The 18,965-nt window shown below is 37.4% G+C and overlaps 4 protein-coding genes across 4 annotated transcripts in view; all 4 read right to left on the reverse strand.

Annotated features, from left to right (window-relative positions):
* The window catches only part of LOC110423793 (protein TRANSPORT INHIBITOR RESPONSE 1-like), an 8,058-nt gene extending 7,458 nt beyond the window's left edge, over positions 1-600 (reverse strand). The window contains 1 exon segment of the mRNA XM_021438163.2: positions 20-600. Within this exon segment, the coding sequence (XP_021293838.2) occupies positions 20-297 (278 nt within the window). The 5' untranslated portion in view covers positions 298-600.
* Positions 601-2,766: 2,166 nt separating this feature from the next.
* Positions 2,767-7,070, reverse strand: NDB3 (NAD(P)H dehydrogenase B3). The gene is made up of 11 exons (XM_021439192.2): positions 6,912-7,070; positions 6,672-6,800; positions 5,593-5,914; positions 5,281-5,487; positions 4,794-5,044; positions 4,358-4,577; positions 4,112-4,216; positions 3,738-4,010; positions 3,521-3,642; positions 3,288-3,407; positions 2,767-3,174 (listed from the first exon to the last, which is right to left on the reverse strand). Exons 2-11 carry the CDS (start codon positions 6,758-6,760, stop codon positions 3,087-3,089), a joined length of 1,797 nt encoding a protein of 598 aa, XP_021294867.1. The 5' UTR covers positions 6,761-6,800; positions 6,912-7,070; the 3' UTR covers positions 2,767-3,086.
* A 2,559-nt stretch (positions 7,071-9,629) lies between these two features.
* On the reverse strand, positions 9,630-12,441 carry LOC110424042 (uncharacterized). The gene is made up of 2 exons (XM_021438518.2): positions 10,429-12,441; positions 9,630-9,958 (listed from the first exon to the last, which is right to left on the reverse strand). The coding sequence occupies exon 1, from the start codon at positions 11,811-11,813 to the stop codon at positions 11,073-11,075; it is 741 nt and encodes a 246-aa protein (XP_021294193.1). The 5' UTR covers positions 11,814-12,441; the 3' UTR covers positions 9,630-9,958; positions 10,429-11,072.
* Positions 12,442-14,436: 1,995 nt separating this feature from the next.
* On the reverse strand, positions 14,437-18,329 carry LOC110424372 (uncharacterized). The gene is given in 10 exon segments (XM_021438927.2): positions 14,437-14,946; positions 15,113-15,632; positions 15,736-15,812; positions 15,911-16,040; positions 16,111-16,169; positions 16,283-16,391; positions 16,510-16,683; positions 16,808-17,003; positions 17,005-17,566; positions 18,141-18,329. Coding segments are annotated over 9 exon segments (1,878 nt in total). The 5' UTR covers positions 18,286-18,329; the 3' UTR covers positions 14,437-14,946; positions 15,113-15,206.
* Between the last annotated feature and the right edge of the window lie 636 nt (positions 18,330-18,965).

Below are 18,965 nucleotides of genomic sequence, written 5' to 3' on the forward strand. Positions count from 1 at the left end.
CAAGTTGAAGTCGGAAAACCTAGGCTTCCCTTTCAACGTCACGCTCCGGATTTTTGGGAACCGCCGTGCGACGATCTCCGGCGAGACGGAATAACAGTTTCCGATGAAAACGTGAGTCCTCGACCACCGTTCCGCGTTGTACCAGTCCTTGCAGACCAGAGAAACGGAGCTCCTGTCCCGGTGAGATTTCAAAAGAGATAGAACTCGCTCGAGCGCTACGTCGGGTGTTGAGGATCCCCGAGCGGACACGTCCAACGCGGACGAGTCTGTCGACTTATGTACCTCCGACGATTCCATTAACAAACAACGGAGAGTCAAGATAGTCAAAAGAGTACTAAAACCGGAGCATCCGAAACCCGAAGTAGAGATCCGAACTGAAAAAGAAAGAATCTTATGATTGGAAAAAGCTCTCCTATTCCATCTCTTTCAGATTTTCTCTACTAGCTTAAGAAGAAGCTTAAACAAAAAAACAAAATAAAATAGCAATTAATAATTGCTTAGTATTATAACAAAAGCACCATTGCCAGCAGGAGAAAACTTAAAAGCATCTAATCCATCCTCAGAGGCAGAGCTAATGTCGCCCGAATCTGAATAATTAAAAGAGATAATTGTCAAATAATTTAAACCTGGTACTGTGCAGAAAACACGCTTCTGCAATGAACCAGCTGGCAGTCAATACTCTGTTTGCCCAGTTTAGCTGGAGACAAGTGACCTTCATGTTTTCTGCAATTTTTCATCCATTTTTTAAATAAATTTGCGGTGCAAAACCATGCCTCTCACTAAACAAACTTAGAGTGGGGTCCGTTTTGTTTCAGATGAACATATAAACAGTAGGATGACTTGATGAATTAGATTTTTCCTGCTAAAATGGAAGGAAACTCTGTCTTAATTACCGTATACACTTAGAATTTCAAGTGAGTGGCTTTCTCTTGAAAGTTGTTAATTTTTTATTTGTTTAATTAATTAATTAAGAAAAAAAGGGCATTACTTAGGAAATGAAAACAAAAAGGGGGAATGTAAATAAGTTACGTCCATGGGCAAAGGTAAAAAGCTTCACAAATTGTCACGTTGTGCATGAACGGTGACGGGTTTTGGGGTTGGATTGAAAAGTTGTTTGATGAAAGTCATTCGACATAACCAGTTATTTTCGCTGTTTCAATCGAAAAAGATCAATGCGATGGGATGAAAAGTTGAATAAGAAAAGTCCAAAGTGAGAAACAAATAAGAAGCTGAGTTTGCGTGGTTGCTCGTGCAAAGCTCGAAAGCTTTCTTCTTCGGTAAAAATAAGCAGCGTTTCAAGGTGCCATAAGCATTCTGTTCAGTTTCCCACTTCCTGGGTAGTAGCCTTTTGCAAAAACAAAAGGACTTAGCATCCAAGGACAGATTCAATACTTGCTGTTAGGAAGAGGGTTGGGAGAGTACTGGGGTGAGGGAAATATATGGAAATCACATGCACCCGAAAACCTAAACCTCTGTGCCTAATGAACACTAGGAGGTCGTGCCTGTGCCCTAACCCAATCTCATTGGTGTTTATCAGTCATAAGCCATCCCTTTTAGCTTGAAATAAGAGGTGATTTTAGGGTTTAGAACGAATTTTATACCATTTGATTCTAACAAATACATAATTTTTAAATTATATTATAATTTATTATATCTACGTCATTTTTAAGTAATCAGTTAATCAAAACGGATAAAATTTCAATGTAAAAATTTATATTTATTAATATAAAATTGGTTTTTTTTTTCTTTCAATTATGTTCAAAATAGATGGTGAGATGTATAAGATAAGTAGGCATTTTGAACCAAAAAAAAAAAAAACCTTTAATCTAGGAATGAAACCACTTGTATGGAATTCCATGAAATTATGATATTGAATATGGATTAAGACCACTGCTCTTTTTGTCCCCCAAAGATTGAGAAACCCATGTTCTGGGCGGCCTCTTTTCTCCATTCAACGTCCACATCGATGTCCAACCTTTGTACCTTGCCTCCTAGGTACTCGAAACAAATATCGCAATGGCCGACCAAGGTGGAGGGGAGATTACACGTGGCACTCGGTCGCAGGACAATAGTTTATAAAAATTTAACCTCTCGTGTTTCGACACTTGGCAACCTCGTTAACTTTTAAATTAAATTGATGAACATGATTGTAATCATGGTGGGAATCATGACGGACGGGGGCTTGATGGCACATGCATTCGTAGCCCTACCCATATGTTTTTGATTAAAATTTTGGCGCTTTGCTTCAAACTTCCAAGCAACACTATGGAATTCGCTTTATTTTTTGTTTTATTATGAATGAACTTATAGATTGACAAATTAGTTTATTGAGAATAAAATACACCAACAACTATATCTAACAAGATCAGTACGATTATGATGCAAATCATCATTTATTATAGACGATTTAGCTATCAGATCTTAATCTTGAATGATAAATGTCTTTAGCTTAATGACAAATGAATCTTTTATTTTATATGCTATCATTATTATCACTTAATTACATAATGTTACTTCATAAGTAAAGATATAAAATAATTCAGAAATAAAGAGCGCTGTACCGGAGTTCAGCGGGTTTTTGGATAAAAGCATAAATGGACCGCCAAAGAGGTTTGGATTTGGGCCATCTTTCGTCGGTTTAAGGTCCGTTTGGATTTTAACAGGAGGTTCAGTGCGGGTAGGAGTCCTTCCCCGCGACGCTGGTTTAAAACCAGAGAGGTGCAAGTGAACACAATGACTAAGAACAGAAAGAACAATATGTTACACTTATACCTCGAAATAGGTAATATTTTCATGTAGCTCAGAAGCAAACTAAAATTTAGCTTTCAATATCCAAAGTTCCTTGCAAAACCACCTTAGATAACACGTTGGTCTTTCCCCTAAGTAAAAGATTAAATCAATTAAATTGTAAGGTTTGGTAAGGGAGAACACTGCCACGAGGCCAAAGCCCCTGCAGGCAGTATGATTATTATGTGAATGAATAGGTCCAAAGGGGGGAAAATGAAAACAAAATTTTTCTACAGCATTCCAAACTCTGGCAATTCTGCCAAATAGTAACTCCAGAACCCAGACACTTGTTTGTTGCCTTAAATCCCACTGGTATCCCTCCCGAAAATGAAACGCCTTACCCAGTCCGAGACGACCAATGCCCTTGTGCGCCAGCTTACTTGCTTGCTGAATTTGAAGGGCAGGAAAAAAGTTCAGATTAACAGGCTATTAAACTGATTCCCTAAATGTTTCACGAGGTAATGATTCGCTCTGACTCTCTAACAATTCGAACTAATTACCTTGCATAGACAGAATACCAGAGCCACTGCGAGCTGTGTCCGATTGAGACCCAATCACCAGGAAGTTGTGCAGCTGTTTGCTCCCCTCCCAAAGGAGCAAATTGTCCCAAGTGCCTGTACCTGTAAGAAAAATCACCAGTGTTTACGTCAAAGGTTGAATTTACGGATAACAGAGCCGCAGACACTTGCAGAAGAGAGAATGTGCAGAAACGGGATAGAAGTTCAATCTGTACCTAAAGGGATGGAATCGATGGCGACCTGTTCCCCTGAACCTAGCGGGACCTTCAGGATTCTTTTCACACTCTTCCATACGGTTGAAGCAGTTAGCAAGATAGGCACCTTGCTGATTTGCAACCTGAAACATTGACAGATGGTGAATGTGTTAAGTAGGCATTGACTTGGAAAGAAATCAATAGTCTAAATGTGGTATAAGTAAATTAAAATGATTACCTGTGCTGTTGCAGGCAGATTCTTCATCTGAGAATCAACTTGAGAAAGAGCTGATTTAAATTCTTCAATATTCAGTTCAATGGATTCTTTTGCAGCATCCCCTTTGGCTTCCTTCAAAAGATCAACAATGTTCCGCACTTGCTTGCTCTTCAGGTAGAGCTCCACTTGAGGGTATCTTTCACAAATATCATCAATGATTTCTTGAAATTCTTTGACTGTCAATGTTCCTGACTCGTCCTTGTCTGCCTTTTTAAATATTTCCGATATATCCTCCTAAAATGTATTGAAATTTAAAAAACAAAGAGGAAAGGAAAGTAAATACTAGTAATAAACAAAATCTCATAAAGGAATGACGAAGTTTTACAAATAGATACCATGACTTTCCGCTGGTTAATAGTTGCACAGTCACCAAGTGCATAAATGGTATCAAATCCCTCAACACGCAGCCATTCATCAGTTGCCAAAGCACGCCTATTGCCCTGTTCTCACAGAAGACATAGTGGTTTAGTGAATGTATTTAGAAAGTGAAAATAGCTTTCGTGAATGACAATGAAAAAGATAGTTAGTGAAGGATAGAGGGGATTCGATGAGATGAGTTCCTATGTTTAAAAGTATTTCACCTGACCAATTTGCTTCATAAATTCCTTTATGAGAGGACGAGGTCCTATGCCAGTTGACCAGAGAACCATCCCATATGGCGTATTAGTTGTGTTGCCGTTACCTCTTGCTTTTGTAGAAATTTCATTATCATTTATTTTCGTGACCATTGACCCTAATTTCACATCAATGCCATCTCTTCCAAACTTCCCTTCGGCAAAATTTGTGATTCTTTTGTCAAACCTGAGAAACAAGAATGTCTTAAAAGATTGAGAAAACTTCAAATTATGAACTAAATACCTCCAGAAACCTTGAATGTAAAGAACCCACAACCTTTCTAAAATTATTTGAAAAGATTCAATGTTAATATGAGCAAAAACACTAAAGCTCCAAAGTGATAACAGCTATTAGGTAAATAATGATGATGGAAACGAAGTACTACTTGATTTGCATTCTTACATGTTCAGAATATGATCTGTCGCCTCAAGAAGTGTAATTTTCACAAATTCTCTGACCTTTGGATATAGTTTGACCACATCCTCATTGACAAAATCATAGAGTTCTGCAGCAAATTCCACACCTGTTGGACCACCGCCAACAATCACAAAGTGAAGGATTTTCTCTCTCTCCTCATCACTTAAATTTGGTAGGCTTGCCTTCTCAAAGGATTCAATAACATTCTTACGGATCTTCTGAGCATCTTCAACCTCCTGCATGAAGAATCATGTTGCTTAAAATGAAAAGAAAAGGAAATAAAAATACCGGTACAAGCGAATGAAAATGGCTCCTGTCACATATTCCCCCAATCCCAAACGCAGTAATCCATCACCCAAATCCACGGCATCAGCAGAGTATCTTGATTCAGAAGCGCAACTAGTAGCGGCCAGAAAACTTTTACCAAATATAGCAAAACATAAGACAATAAAATTTTAAAGAAGAAAGTTACCTTTAAGAAATGACAATTTTGCTCCACGCCAGGAGTATTAAAGGTGTTAACCTGAGCACCCACGGCTATAATAAGGTAGTCATAGTCTACTGCAAACTCTTCTTCCCCCTTCAATTTGCTATTTACAGTTGCACGACAATAAATTTTCTTATTCTGAGGATCTATCTTGACACATTCAGCTTCAGAGAAACTAATATCAACATTTTTCTGCTCAAGCATGTAGCAGGAAAAACCACTTTCAGAGTTCTTTTACAACTAGTTTTCTGAATTGACAAGACCTATCTTCTTATTTTCACATTTAAAACGCATTACCTTTCTGATGATGTTGCGAATTGGCTCAACAATGCTGCGTGCTTCTACTTTGCCGCATGTAACACTTGGTAGCAATGGGGTAAACACAAAGAAATTACGAGGAGACAAAACTTCCACCTCATAACTAGGGTTATTCAGATTCTTCAAGAAACTCATTCCCGCCCAACCAGTTCCAAGCAGCACCACCTTCTTTTTCTTGGGAACTGCTTCTGATGAAGCAATACCATGCGCGCCGTTGGACGTCATTGCATCAGCATGAGCAATATGGCCCCTATTGCCATTGTATGCGTTTGCCTCAGCATAAGCTATAAGGCCCCCACCACTGCAAAAAATGCAATAGGCTTAGCCCAAAGAGAAAACTCTGGTCCAAGGAGAGTTTCAAGAGAAACGAAAAAAAATAAAAAAAGGAAAAAAGAAAAGATAGAATGCAGTTCATTTTACCACTAATCTTGATAAATTATACACTCAAGCTCCTAAAGTTGACATATACATTCCAAGAATACTAGAAAAGCAGTCCAGTTTTTGCATTTAATTGCCTTTTATTCTTATTCCAAATTCTCTTCCCTTCAACATTTTAATGAACCAAACAGAGCTTTAATTTTCCTACCATACAATTTACTAAGTTAGATTTATATGATCTCTCTACGGTCTTAACAAAAATGAAAGAGCATGGTCCATGGACCTCAGTTTCAACAGAGATATCATTTCCCTCTGCTATAAACAGAGTCGCTCTGTTCTCAGAGTTTTAACCGACCATTTCAAAATTCAAACGTTTATGCCATTTTCAGCTCAAAATCTCAAACTCATCATCATTTATCAGATCCATCCAAAACAAAAATCAGGTTTATCTCAACACAGAGCAAATCTACTGACAATGAGAACTTAAAGAAATCGATACGTATAAGATTAAAATCGATAATACGGCAACTAAGATGAAAACAGAGACATGCATTTAGCAACGCTTCGAAACAAGTATATAGAAATAAAAAAAAATCAAACAATGAAGCAAATATTTGCATAAACATAAGAAACGAACAAAATATCTATATATAGAAAGAAATACTGATTGAACAGAGCACCTGATCGTAGAGACAACAATGATCCTTGAAAGAGAAGGATAATCCTGGAAAGCTCTAGATAATCTCCCGAAGAGGTTGAAGCTTCTCATTTCTTGCTCTTAGATCTGTTAAGCCTTATAACCAAGAAATCTGCAGAAAATCGCAGAATAAACGCTAACCTTTCAGGTACATATAAAAGAATATAGAAGTAAAAAGGAAAAAGAGAGAGAAAGAGAAGTGACCGGTAGCGTTGCTTCTTACATGTAAAATAATGGCAGAGGAAGAAAGAAAGAAGAAGAAGAAGCGTTGGAGAAGGAAAACGCAAAATGGAAGGAGGAGGAAGGAAAAATGGAAACCCCGAATCAATGGGAAACGACAGCTCCGTGGCGCTGTCACGATGGTTCTCTATGACTTGGGAAGCAAGCTAAAGGCGGCACGTGTACTATTTTTTTCGAATATTATTAGCCTTTCGTGTACTTTAGAAATTTTGTAAAATAAATTAACCCTACTTGCGCCGTCAGGAGATCGATCTTGGACCGCACAGTCGTTGAGTAATCTCTGACCGTTGGATCCATCGATCTCACCTAATCATCCAAAAAGGGCTTTTGCTGTTAGCTCAGAAAAAGGATATGACGGAGGTACAAATTTTTTATTTTTAATTAAAAATAAAAGCACGAATTTTAGTTAAGGGGAAGGAAAGAAATTTTAGAAACAAATGTAGCTAACAGGCTGACGCCACGAGGTTTTGACCTAAAATCAAAGCTGGAAAAGGGCAACTGCCAAGAAAACGGGAGAGGTGAAAGCTGGAACAAAGTTTTGTACACGTTTGTGTTAAATGTAACAGCTCGGATCCGGAATATTATATTTGGATACAAATTGTAATAATCTCAATTTAAATGTTTACTATAATTATCCATATCTAAATTATATGGTACAAAAAATTTTTAATTTAAACTATTAATAACAATTAAATTAAATTTTTATATAATTTTAATAATTATATTTATTTGTGAAACAAAATAATGATAAAATTGTAATTTTAAGCATGGATTCCAGAACCTAGACAGGCTGTTTCTTGCCGAACGTTAGGTCAATACATGCATTTTTGTCACATGGGAAACGGGAACACGCAAATGAGGTTAGCATGCTTCACGGCTTTGTGTGCACAGCTCACACCATGTTTTTTTCTTGGCCACAAAGTACATTGTATTTTTTTTTTGGATATTTCATATTCACTCTTCGAAATAAGAACATGAGAGGAGTAATGGATTATGTTGATAGAAATTAATGGAAATTATTTTATTTATATTAATTAGTTAAAAAATAGTTTATTCAATTATTTTAATTATTATTTTTATCTAAAATTTAGATTCTGAACGATTGAAAAACTATATTAATAGTATATTCCATATATAAATATCATTGATAGTTTTAAACTATATTTAAAAAAATACATTTTATTCAAATCTAAATCTTTGAAAACCGAAGAAGGAACCGAATCATGTACTCAACCCTAAACAAAAGCATGTGTTGACTGCCCATAAATGATGGAATCGAACATAAAAAATGTTGACATTACACCCATTAAGAATATTATAATATATGTATTTGCATGTTTAAACTAAGGCTAAGACAATAAGGACAGTCATCAAAATCAGACGTAAAATAATTTATGACATATGATCATTTTTAGATTCCGGTTTCGAAGGTGGAACAGATAGTAGAAGGTCACCACGATTGGTTTGACTCGACACGTGTCATGCGCTTTTTCTTTGAATAAAAGCAGCCACGCGAGGATATTCCCTTGTGTATACTGTTTTGGGAAAGTGGGCCACCGTTGTGAGAAAAGTCTGCTAACTTTTTTTGGGCTTACTCGTTGGCCCATTAGATTGGGCCATATATCTACTGTTCTATTCATTTAGGTTTTAATATGTAATGCTTAGAGACTGTCTTATACTTATACTTTTATTTAGTCTTTATAATTAATAATTCATTAGCTGTGATTAGTTTCAACATTACTTGTGATTTTTACATCACGTGATGTTGATATAGAAATGACAAATGTCACGTGACTATATCATCATATTACGTTATAATCCATTATGATATGCAGGGACGGAGTTAACCAAGAAAAAAAATAAAAGTTAAAAATTTTAAAAATTAATATATTAAATTTAATCAACGATCAAAAGATTCATAATAAATAATAATTTTATATAACATCTAAATAAAAAAAATTAAAAAAAAACTTATAATAGTTATTTAAAAAAATTATGCTCGATGATGTTTTCTAGATTCAAATCCATTATTCAATATTCTTATTTATTTATATTTAAACTTAAAAAAAACATAAAACTATAGGAATAAAATATAAATAATTAAATACGAAATACAAGATTTTATATAATAGTTAACTAATATAAATAGAAAAAAAAAGGTAAAAGAAAACTTTACTTCTTTTTAATTTTACACAATTGTGATGAGTAATCTCTGTTTTTTCTTTTCCAAACTCACAAGCTCATAAATCTCTTTTGAAAAATAAGGTGTGTTTCTATGTTGAGTTACTAAAAAAGAGAAATAAAAATAAAAAGATAGAAAATAGAAGAGAAAAAGAAAAAGAAAAAGAGAAAGAGGTGTAGAGAAATTTAAATTAGGGTAAAATTAAGTAAGTTTTTGAGGTTGTTTGATTTTTTTATTTATATTAATTATTAAATAAAAAATTTTATTTTAAGTGGATCATTAATAATATATAATAAATAAAAATTTTGAAGGGACCATTGATAAAATATATATAAAAAATAAATATTTTTAAAAATTTTGGGGGGCCATTGTTGGCTTACCCTCCGCCCCTGATGATATGTAATGTAAGAATAGAGAGAGTATTTAAGGAGGAAAAAGTAGAGAAAATGGGGTGACTTAATTTCTTGATATAGAATGGTGAAGAATGTAAATCCAAGAATGAAGCTAGCCAGATATATACGTCAAGAACAAGAGGTCAAACCGGGGACTGTACACATCAAGATGAATAGCATTAACAACTTAACAAGAATAGCAAAAGCGAGCTTCGAAAAGCTTTTGAAATCATAGATAATTATCAAGAGTCAAAGAGAACAACTTTTTGATATAAGGGGTCCGGCCGTCGGTGTGAAAAGTCAATGAATTTCTCTTGTTTCTTCATTATTGATTCAAGTGGTTCAATCCCATTACTCCAAGCTGTTCAAGCTGGCTTTGCATGATGTTGGCAGGTCACCAGCTAGCAAACAAAGGAAAACATCAGACTTTGCTTGTATCTCCTGGCACTCCTTTTCCTTCAACACAAAATTTGGCATAAATCTAATCAGAGCTCATCAATGGAACAGTATTCAAATTTGGCAACGTATAGTTCTCATTGCTCTAATATCTCTGATAAGGTCTTGGTTTACTTTGTTAACACAAGGTTTAGTCTAAATCTCAACTATAGCCCTAAACCCTAGATGAGCTTTGTTCTAAACGGACCAAACATGTAAAACCAGACTCGAAACTGTATAACCCCTTATCCTCACAGTGAATCACTTGTGAAGTCATGAACACTCTAGATTTTTGTTCAGTTTTGGACTATATCAGCCTGCAAACCCATACCAATCGTTTATTAAGCCCCTGACTAGTTGGCACCATTGGAGATCAGTAGCAGTGTCTAGCAAGAAAGGCAGAAAAATATCAAATGAAAATTGGTCTTATCTGTGCGTTCTTGTTTCCCTGGTAGGTTCTAAGGTGGGAACTGAATCCCAAATCTACTCACCTCATGCTTATAACCTAATCATTAGGTGAAACAGTTGAGATCTCAAAACAGATGTTGAACAAAGCAAGATGAAATTCATGAAGGGGAAACAGCTGGAAACATGGCACTGAGAATGAAGAAAGAGAGATGGTGGTAGGAAAGGAAGGGAACCCATCTTTCTCTGGTCAGACACCTGCAACAACTTGACCACCAAGCCAGATTTTTCTGTTCTTTCTCTTCTTTTGGTATGTGACATCTCTATCACCCCAACGTTCATGAATTTCTTGGGGTACATTTAAGACTTGTACATGTCATTCAAGCCCATTCATCAAGGTCACCCTGTCTTCCACTTTCCCTCCCAAAAACAAAGCCACGTGTTCCTCTCAACTCTCAACCAACTCTTGGTCTTGTCACCGCAAAGAAGGAAAGGGAAAAGAAAGAAAGGGCCAAATACCAGTTATCTCATAACATAAACCCAATAAAAACTCTTGGGTTTAGGGACTAATTGTACTTTAAGTTTAAACATGGATATAATACAAACGGTAATCCTTCTACAAAACAATCCAACATCCGATTCCGAACCCCGAAAACCTCAACTCTCTCTCTCTCTATACACTTTTTACTTTAACCTTTGATTAATTTGATTAATGCAGCATTAGCTGAATCTAATCCTTAACAGAAGAAATGTCAATCTCTATCAAGTTCTCTTCTTCTCCATGAAAATCCAGGTCTCTCTTATCCAGAACTATCTCAATCAAACCTTCTCTGTCTTCCTCTTCCCATCTGTAACATATCTTCTCCGACGAAACCCATTCTCCGATCGCCAGATAGTCCGTTTCCGACGACGAGCTATCCGAGTCGGACTCCGGGTAGTAAAGCGACAAGGAAGGGTACCTCTCGATAACCCGGGTCGGATTGGAGACGTTCTCATTGGGATCCTCTTCTTCTCCTTCATGTCCTTCATATATAACCTCTAGCGGAGCTCTTACGTCCCATTCAACGAACGTTTCTTCGAAACTCTGCATTACAAGCTCTGGGTCCTTTTTGCATGTGGACCATTTGAGCTCTTGTTGTGAAAAATCTGTTTTTTCTGCTTCAGCATCAGCAAGGCTTCTTTTTTCTCTGGTTTCGGATTGGGTTCTTTGGATGGCGCCCAGACGAAGAAGGGAAAGCAAGAGAGAAGCAGTTAAAACGAGGACAGGAGAGAAAAGGATTTTGAGAGAAAAGCTTTGAGGGAAATAAAGAAGAATCAAAATGTAAAGAGTGATAACGCAGGAGAGAAGAGGATCATTTGAGGAGAGAAAAGAAAGATTAGAAATTGTTTTCGAAGAAGAAACCATGGTAACAATTTCAATCGATTTCAAATACTCCCAAGGATTCCCATTCTCATTCTCATCTTCTTCCATAAAGAAACACAGGAGGTGAAACTGCAAAGGAGGGAACTTTGCGAGGAGTAAAAATGAAAAGGAGTTCAGTATGGCGGTTTTATCAGGGAGACTGCTTGACTGCTTCTTCGCTCCTTTTTCTTTGACAAGTCTCTGCCTTTTGCTCTTTTGGAGGGTGCGTAAGAGTGAGGCATCGAATATAAGCAAAGTGTTGGGAGTGTGCAATTACCCAGATGACCTTTGTCGAGTAGCTAAATCTACATCTGAGAATAGAGACCGACTTTTGTCTATTAACGAAATCGACAAAAGATCTTGCAATATCAATCTTAAAAGATGGTTTATCTGCTTACATTGTTTGTATCCATGGATTTAATCAGTTGTATTAAGACACGAAACAGAGTTAGAAGAGTTTGAACCTTTTGGACCCTGTTCATCAGTCCCAATTCCAGGGTTCTCACTTCTAAGACAACACTAAATTTTCTATTTTATGGAAATGTAAAGAATCAGTATTTGCCTTGTTTTTACTAAGGAGTTTGATAGGCTTTTTTGGACAATTCCATACATGATCTCCATCACAGTTGAGGCAGCATGGCTTTGGATGATGAGCTAATAGACCCTTGCCAGTAGAGTATCAGTTCTCTTGCACCAGGTCGTGGACGGTGGAGCGTGGCAGATCTAACTACATACCTTACAAAATAAATGAACATTACTGTTCCTTACTTTCACTGTTAGTGACTGTAAACATAGGAGTTATCCTTTCTTATCAATCAAGATTATATCTTTGCGAAGAGTAGTCTTAGAGTAAAATCTTAAATGCATGAAGTTGATACCTGACCGTATAAGCATAATTTTTTACTCTTTCCCCTGAAATATGGCATCTGAAATGGCAAAAAGATGTCCACAATTTATGTAAGAAACATAAGTTGACAGCAAGCAATTAATTTGCATCCTCTTCAATTAGCAGGCTTATGAACAAATGTATACATGAAGAAATAAAGCAAAGGATGCGTAGGCAAGTTGTTCAAATGAAAACTTGGGACAGTCATTGACAATGGAACAATATCAGGCCAAGTGTTGAATATTAGCTCTGTGGGGGCTATGACCTTTGCCAACCATTATTTCCTCCTTTATTTTTCTTTCATTCACTTTAGTTACTCAAAATCCTTTGCTTCCTGGTCATATTTCTTTTCATTACATTATCATGGTTTTCATCTTTTCCTTTCTCTGACAAGGAAGTTGTCTCGTGATGTTGGTGACCTTCTCCTACCTCACCCTACTAACTCTCCCCCATCTTTTCTTTTGCCTATCCTTTTTATCCCCTGACAAAACCTGGTGGACTAGTAGCTAGTTGATGTATATATATGTTTCTTTCCTGCAATCTTGCGTGAAACCCCTTTCAGAGATAATCCAGTGTTCAAGTTTTAATTGCTTAGAAGTAAAGTTGGATGCACTACACGTTTATTGCAATGCAAGCAGTTAATCACAGATCAAAAAGATTTCGACAAAGAGCTAATCAATTGAATTTGGTAAGATGGGTGGCATTGGCATATGGTTTTCTTAATTAGGCCCTACCTATAGCACCTGAAAAAAGCAACCATATTGGTAGTTAGGAATCGATATAACCTAATTTACATACAGCTACAATCCTTCCTCCAAAGTCCAAAGTTTTTTCTAATTGTTTTTCAAATATGAAAGGCCTGGCTCTGACAACTTTCTATCCAGCACATGCTCCATCCCTCCACCATCTGCTTGCTTGTTGAGCTGCTCCAAAGTGTTTACTTGTTCAAACAAGGGACAGAATTGGGCCTATTTTGTAGCTTTCAAGGCATTTAACCAGATAATTTTGGTGCGTTACAACAAGGCTCAAACCTCAAACAATTTGGTTCCTAGGAGCACTAAACCTTTAGGCTCAAACCTCAACCATGGCAAGGTTGGCAAATTCAATTAACGATTGACTATGGAAACCCAGCAAGCACTAGCCACATGTGGAGTGGATGGTCCAAAAAGCAGCCAAAACGCCCGGCTGCTGAACTGCCTTTAGCTACAACGAATGCCAAGCCTCTCCTCTGCCTAACCCACCAGTAGGCAAATGGCTAACTGGTCCAGGAAGGCGTGGATGTGTATTGATATGTACCCGTGCATTCTTTTGCTTACTATGCACATGGTATGTGTAAAAAAGTAAGGTATCCCCCCCCCCCCCCCCCCCCAAAAAGCATTACGTTAAAAAGCTACAAAATTGTTGATAAAACAGAACTTGAAAGGGAAATCAAAAGAAGAGATATTTTCTCGAAGGGCTTTTTTCGGGAGTTTCTCTAGCTAACCTTCCCTAGTTGGGTCTGCCACTAAATCCTAGCTTGACTTCCAAGAAAATAATAAGGGGTTATGATTGGATATGGAAGAACATTGAATTTCAACCTTAAGGTTCTCTCTCTGTGCCCTTTTTGGTGCGTATGGGTTAAAGTAGAATATGCCATCTTGATAAGATAAAAAAACGTTGAGCAAGGAAGGAAAAAGAAGGAGGTTTTGATTATTCTGCGTCACCAACCCGAGAATCCATGCAGAATTCACATGAGAGACGTAAAGTAAAATGGGAATATTAAATTTAATCGTCAGCCCAATCTTTATGTCCTGCTACTCTGCATTTCCTTTTGCACTAGGCAAAGGGCAAATTCTGGTATATTTCTGGGTGGACCTTTGTTCCTTACATCCAATTCATGAACAGCATACAAGGCAAAGAGCGGTCATGGCACCTAGATTTTATGCTTAAATGCCTGGAATTATTCTTCAATCCCATCTCTAATTCTATTTACTTTTTGCGATTACATGTTCGTTTTAAGATCAATCTAGAGTATGGAGTTTATACATCCTTTGATATTTGTACACAACCATAACTGTTAGTATGTTTCTAAGAGAGGGAGCTAAGGATAGCCTGATTTGTCATGTTAAGGCTTTTTAACAAAAATCAGGTGTTAATGAAGTGTGTTTGTCCATTCACTTCAATCAACAGACGGCGAAGTAGCTTCTGAAACTTCATGAAATTGCCAGCAACCCGTAGAGTAGTCGGCAGTCAGTAGTCCTATGGATGAGACGGGGGATATCCTCTAATGTGCTGAATATTCGGAGGGGAGCATTCGAGGAGTTGGATAACGAGAGCCTAGAATAGGGCGAAGTACGAAAGAATGAGAAACACGACAGAAGCAATATCACTGATGAAAGAAACAGCAAGTATAGCACAACATCATTATTAGATGAACTGAGAAATTATTTACTTCCGTAAACGGAAAAACAAAGATGCAAGTTAAATGAATCAGGATAACTACCAGTTTCTGCAATAGAAATTCTAACCACCATCTGTGGAAGGCGGAGGACTCTGCTCAAATATAGGTGGTCTTGAATCTTGAAAACTAGCATGTTCTAGGCCACCACCACTGCTGCATTGCCCAACATGATAGTCACTTCTAACTGGAAAGGTTCAACCATGCTACTACTACAGGAGCTAGCAGGACGGCCAGGAATGTTATCCACGCCATTATAGGGGCTCTGATAATGGTTACTTCCACCACCAGGTATAGGATGATAACTCCCAAAGGAACCAGCAGTTTCCCTTGGAAGGCTACTACTTCCATTATGTAGATAAGGAGCTGGTTGCTGTTGAACTTGATATACCTGATCCCAATCAGAATAAGCTTGAACCCCTGCGTAAGTTGAGTACACATTTTCCCCTGGAATGCTACTACTTCCATTATATGGATATGGCCCATAAGGAACTGGTTGCTGTGAAACTTGATATAACTGATACCATTCAGGTAAAGCTTGAACCCCTGGGTAAATTAAGTACACCTGTAATGTTTAACACACCTTACACAAATTACCAAAATGATTTTCCGGCCATCTTGCTTCCTTGTAGGCAACATTGAGCACAATCTGGGCATTTATCACTTACTTGGTTTGGCATTTGGTAGCCATAGTTCAACAGAGGGGGCGCTGAATGCAAGCTTGGATGCCAATGCCCTTCAACAACTGGTCAAAGCAAAAATATAATCAAATTCAAAACCATGATATTCATATGAAATATCCAAGAATTCCTGATTTTAGTTTGCAAAAGCCTAGATGAAAACCTGATGAACCACTATCGAATGACCCTACAGAATTTTGCTGAGAATAAGGTACAGATGCAGATTCAACAGAACGCTTCATCTCATCCAGATATCGCTGTGACTCTCCTCTGTCAAGTTCAACAAATTTCACCTAAAAAATGCCACAATATTAGTCACACTTTCCATCATGCATATTGATGACAAAGTTGCTAAAAAAATACCTCGTCAAACAACTCATCTGAGCCGGGCATATTCTTGGTTAGAGGTAAAGTATATTTGGCTGCCAGAAACGTAACACATAAAGATAAAGCCACAAAGTAAATGATTGCAGCAACTAAAGCAAATTGGTAAGCCAATGACTGCATAAACATGCATGCTGGGATTACAGAATACCTAGCATGTTATTTACTTCATATGCTGGTAACTCCCTTCCCGTCCCTTCCAATCTTTTAGCGATACGTAGGTTTAGCTCCTCTGGCTTTGGGAATACCACAACCGCAATCTGATTTGTACATGAACATGAACCATTCATACAAAAGAAGAAGAGAGGTAAGAGAGTCTAATGAAAATTTTCCAGTCATAAATTTGTCAGAGATAAGGGGATCAAAAAATGAAACTACCTTGCGAAACCTCAAAAATAGTCCCAGTTTATGATTGCGTGTACTCCTGCCGATATTTAGTTGATCAAAAACATAATTGCGACGGGTCTTGGCAGCCCTTGATATGAGGGAATCAGATATTTGATCTACTCGATCTGTCGAGGGATGCAATATTTCACCATAGGTTCTCCTAATCTGTAAAAAGACATGACTTCACTGGGTTAGTCAGAAACCAAAAACAACTAAGGCGCAGAGTTGTTGGGAAACCTAAATTTTCTTTTTCCCAAAGCAATAAAGAAGACAGAAGAAAAACAGATACCTTCATTTGTTTCAGAGCCTGATTTGTTCCCAGAAAGATATAACGCTTCTCAGGATGTTCTCTAATCCATTTCTTTGCCCAAGTGGTCTTGCCCGCCCCAAGTAATCCCACCATCATAATCACTTCGCAGTCTGTCTCACTGGGAAAATCCGGTCCCTTAATCACATTTCCATCTTCAAAAGCAGAAGCCCAAGGCTATACCATCTTCAGGAATCAGTCCATCTTCAATACTGAATTGCAATTGAACAACAACATTTTTTAACAAAACATGTGGAAAGACAGCCCATAGCCATGGAAGCTTCCTAAGAGCGGAATCCACCACTTCAAGATCCTCTGGATCAGTATTAAATTGCTTTGCAGTACCCAACCATTTCCCATTCTTGACAAACCCAATGGAAGCCAGTGGCTTACTCTCAAGATCCACCGCACAAACAATTGTATCTCCAACCCCAAACTTTTCACCATAATCAGAGAAACGTTTAGTATTAGAAAACTTCCCTGTGCCCTCAAACCCAAAGCTGTTTTTAGTTTCACCAAGGCTTCCCACTTCAACACCCCCCCTGGAAATGCCGAGACGGCAAACATGCTGCTGGTCAGGGGGAGTATCTTCCATTTCAACTGGTTGAGTAGAAAGAATTTTGCAGCCAAAACAATACTTCCCTACAGCTATTCCAACACTGGCACGAGCACCAGACCAGCAATAGGCAAACCCCTGATCATGGCGTGCTGACCCTATAAGATCATCTTCAATAATAAAATCTAACGAAAGGGAAACAATGCACATCGGGTATCAGAAACCTACAAAAGGATCCATATTAAGTTTCAGAAAACATACATGCATGCCTATGAAACTATAAAAATGATAGTAAACACTGTTCTGTTCAACTTGACTCAACCTAGCCTGTACTTCCACTTTCAACTCTAGACTCTAGTGCTTGTAGAGACAAGCTATGGCAAAAGCTGATGAGAATCAGATAATGTAAGCAACCGCTTAAAACCCACCTCGACCAACCATACTCAACTCGAAAAAAGTTAGCAACTTGACCTCGACCCAACCTGACCAATTGCCATCTCTAATGATAATTGCATAACTCTAAAACATTTCATTAATCTCAAATGAGCTCCCAGACATTTCTCCAATTCAGAGCACAAACACTCGATATTTATGAATTCTATAACATAAACTATACATTTACACGAGCAATTTTAATTTCAAGAATTCAAAGAAAAAGCTACAGAAAAGTTTCATAAACCAATCAAATTAAATGCGTGAAAAAAAGAAAATGAAGAGGGACAAGAAAAACAGAAAGAGGTTAAAGAAAAAGAAATTTGCCTAAGTCGCAGTCAGCAGGATTGAGAACCACGCGCTGCTTCTTCTTCTTCTTATCATCTTTGTCATTAGTTTCCGCCGTCTTGTCCGGTGGTTCTTGCTCTGCTTCAGTTCCGGAGTGCTGAAGATCGCCTCTCGTCGAAGCCATGAAATGGGATTTTCTTTGATTCTTGAAAGGAGAAAGAAGCAGAGACAGCGCGCGAAAGTGACGTCCTGAATTTACCCTTTCCGTCGGGTTTATATAGGTAACCGTAGGGAGGATTTAAATCAAAACGACAGTGCATTGTATTTAAAATATCCTTAAAGGTCTTAACGGGTTTGGGCTCGTCCGTTCGTTTAGGCTTATGAGCTTGACTGGGCTTAGTGGGCTCTGGAATGGTTCTCATTGGGCCATATGGGCTGGACAGAATTGAGCCTACAGTCCGAAACTATATAGATTCGCTCTCTTGATTTCCTTAAAATTAATGATTATATTCGCAATGACAAAAGGCTTACCTATAAAAGAAAACAGAAAAGAAGAGGGATTTGTATAAGTTAAATTTGTTCTTTTTAGTGACATTTGGCATATTTCTTTTCAAATAAAGGGTAAACATGCTTCTGAGTGACACTTTGGATAGGACAGAAAAAAAAAAAAATGTGCACTGCCATGACTGAACACTTTAAGTTGCCACTTGCCTGCGAGATCAAGCAATATTATTCCATGTATTGTTTGGGTATAATATTTATACACTATTATTTAATTATGGAATTTTTTTAAATTATAAGTATTTTTTTAAAATTAGGGAACAATAATTTAAATTATGTTCTTTTAAGTAAGAAGATCATGTA

The sequence above is a fragment of the Theobroma umbraticum genome, unplaced genomic scaffold, assembly GCF_002168275.2.
Source record: "Theobroma umbraticum cultivar Fairchild unplaced genomic scaffold, ASM216827v3 scaffold_204.0, whole genome shotgun sequence".
NCBI classification, from domain to species: domain Eukaryota; kingdom Viridiplantae; phylum Streptophyta; class Magnoliopsida; order Malvales; family Malvaceae; genus Theobroma; species Theobroma umbraticum.

Excerpts from the sequence above, each read along its gene's own strand:
- NDB3 (XM_021439192.2), bottom strand. The coding sequence starts at position 6,760 with ATGAGAAGCTTCAACCTCTTCGGGAGATTATCTAGAGCTTTCCAGGAT. Across the intron at positions 5,915-6,671 it reads ATTGTTGTCTCTACGATCAG|TGGTGGGGGCCTTATAGCTT; the intron begins GTGCTCTGTTCA and ends CATTTTTTGCAG. Across the intron at positions 5,488-5,592 it reads TTCGCAACATCATCAGAAAG|AAAAATGTTGATATTAGTTT; the intron begins GTAATGCGTTTT and ends ATGCTTGAGCAG.
- LOC110424042 (XM_021438518.2), bottom strand. The coding sequence starts at position 11,813 with ATGGAAGAAGATGAGAATGAGAATGGGAATCCTTGGGAGTATTTGAAA.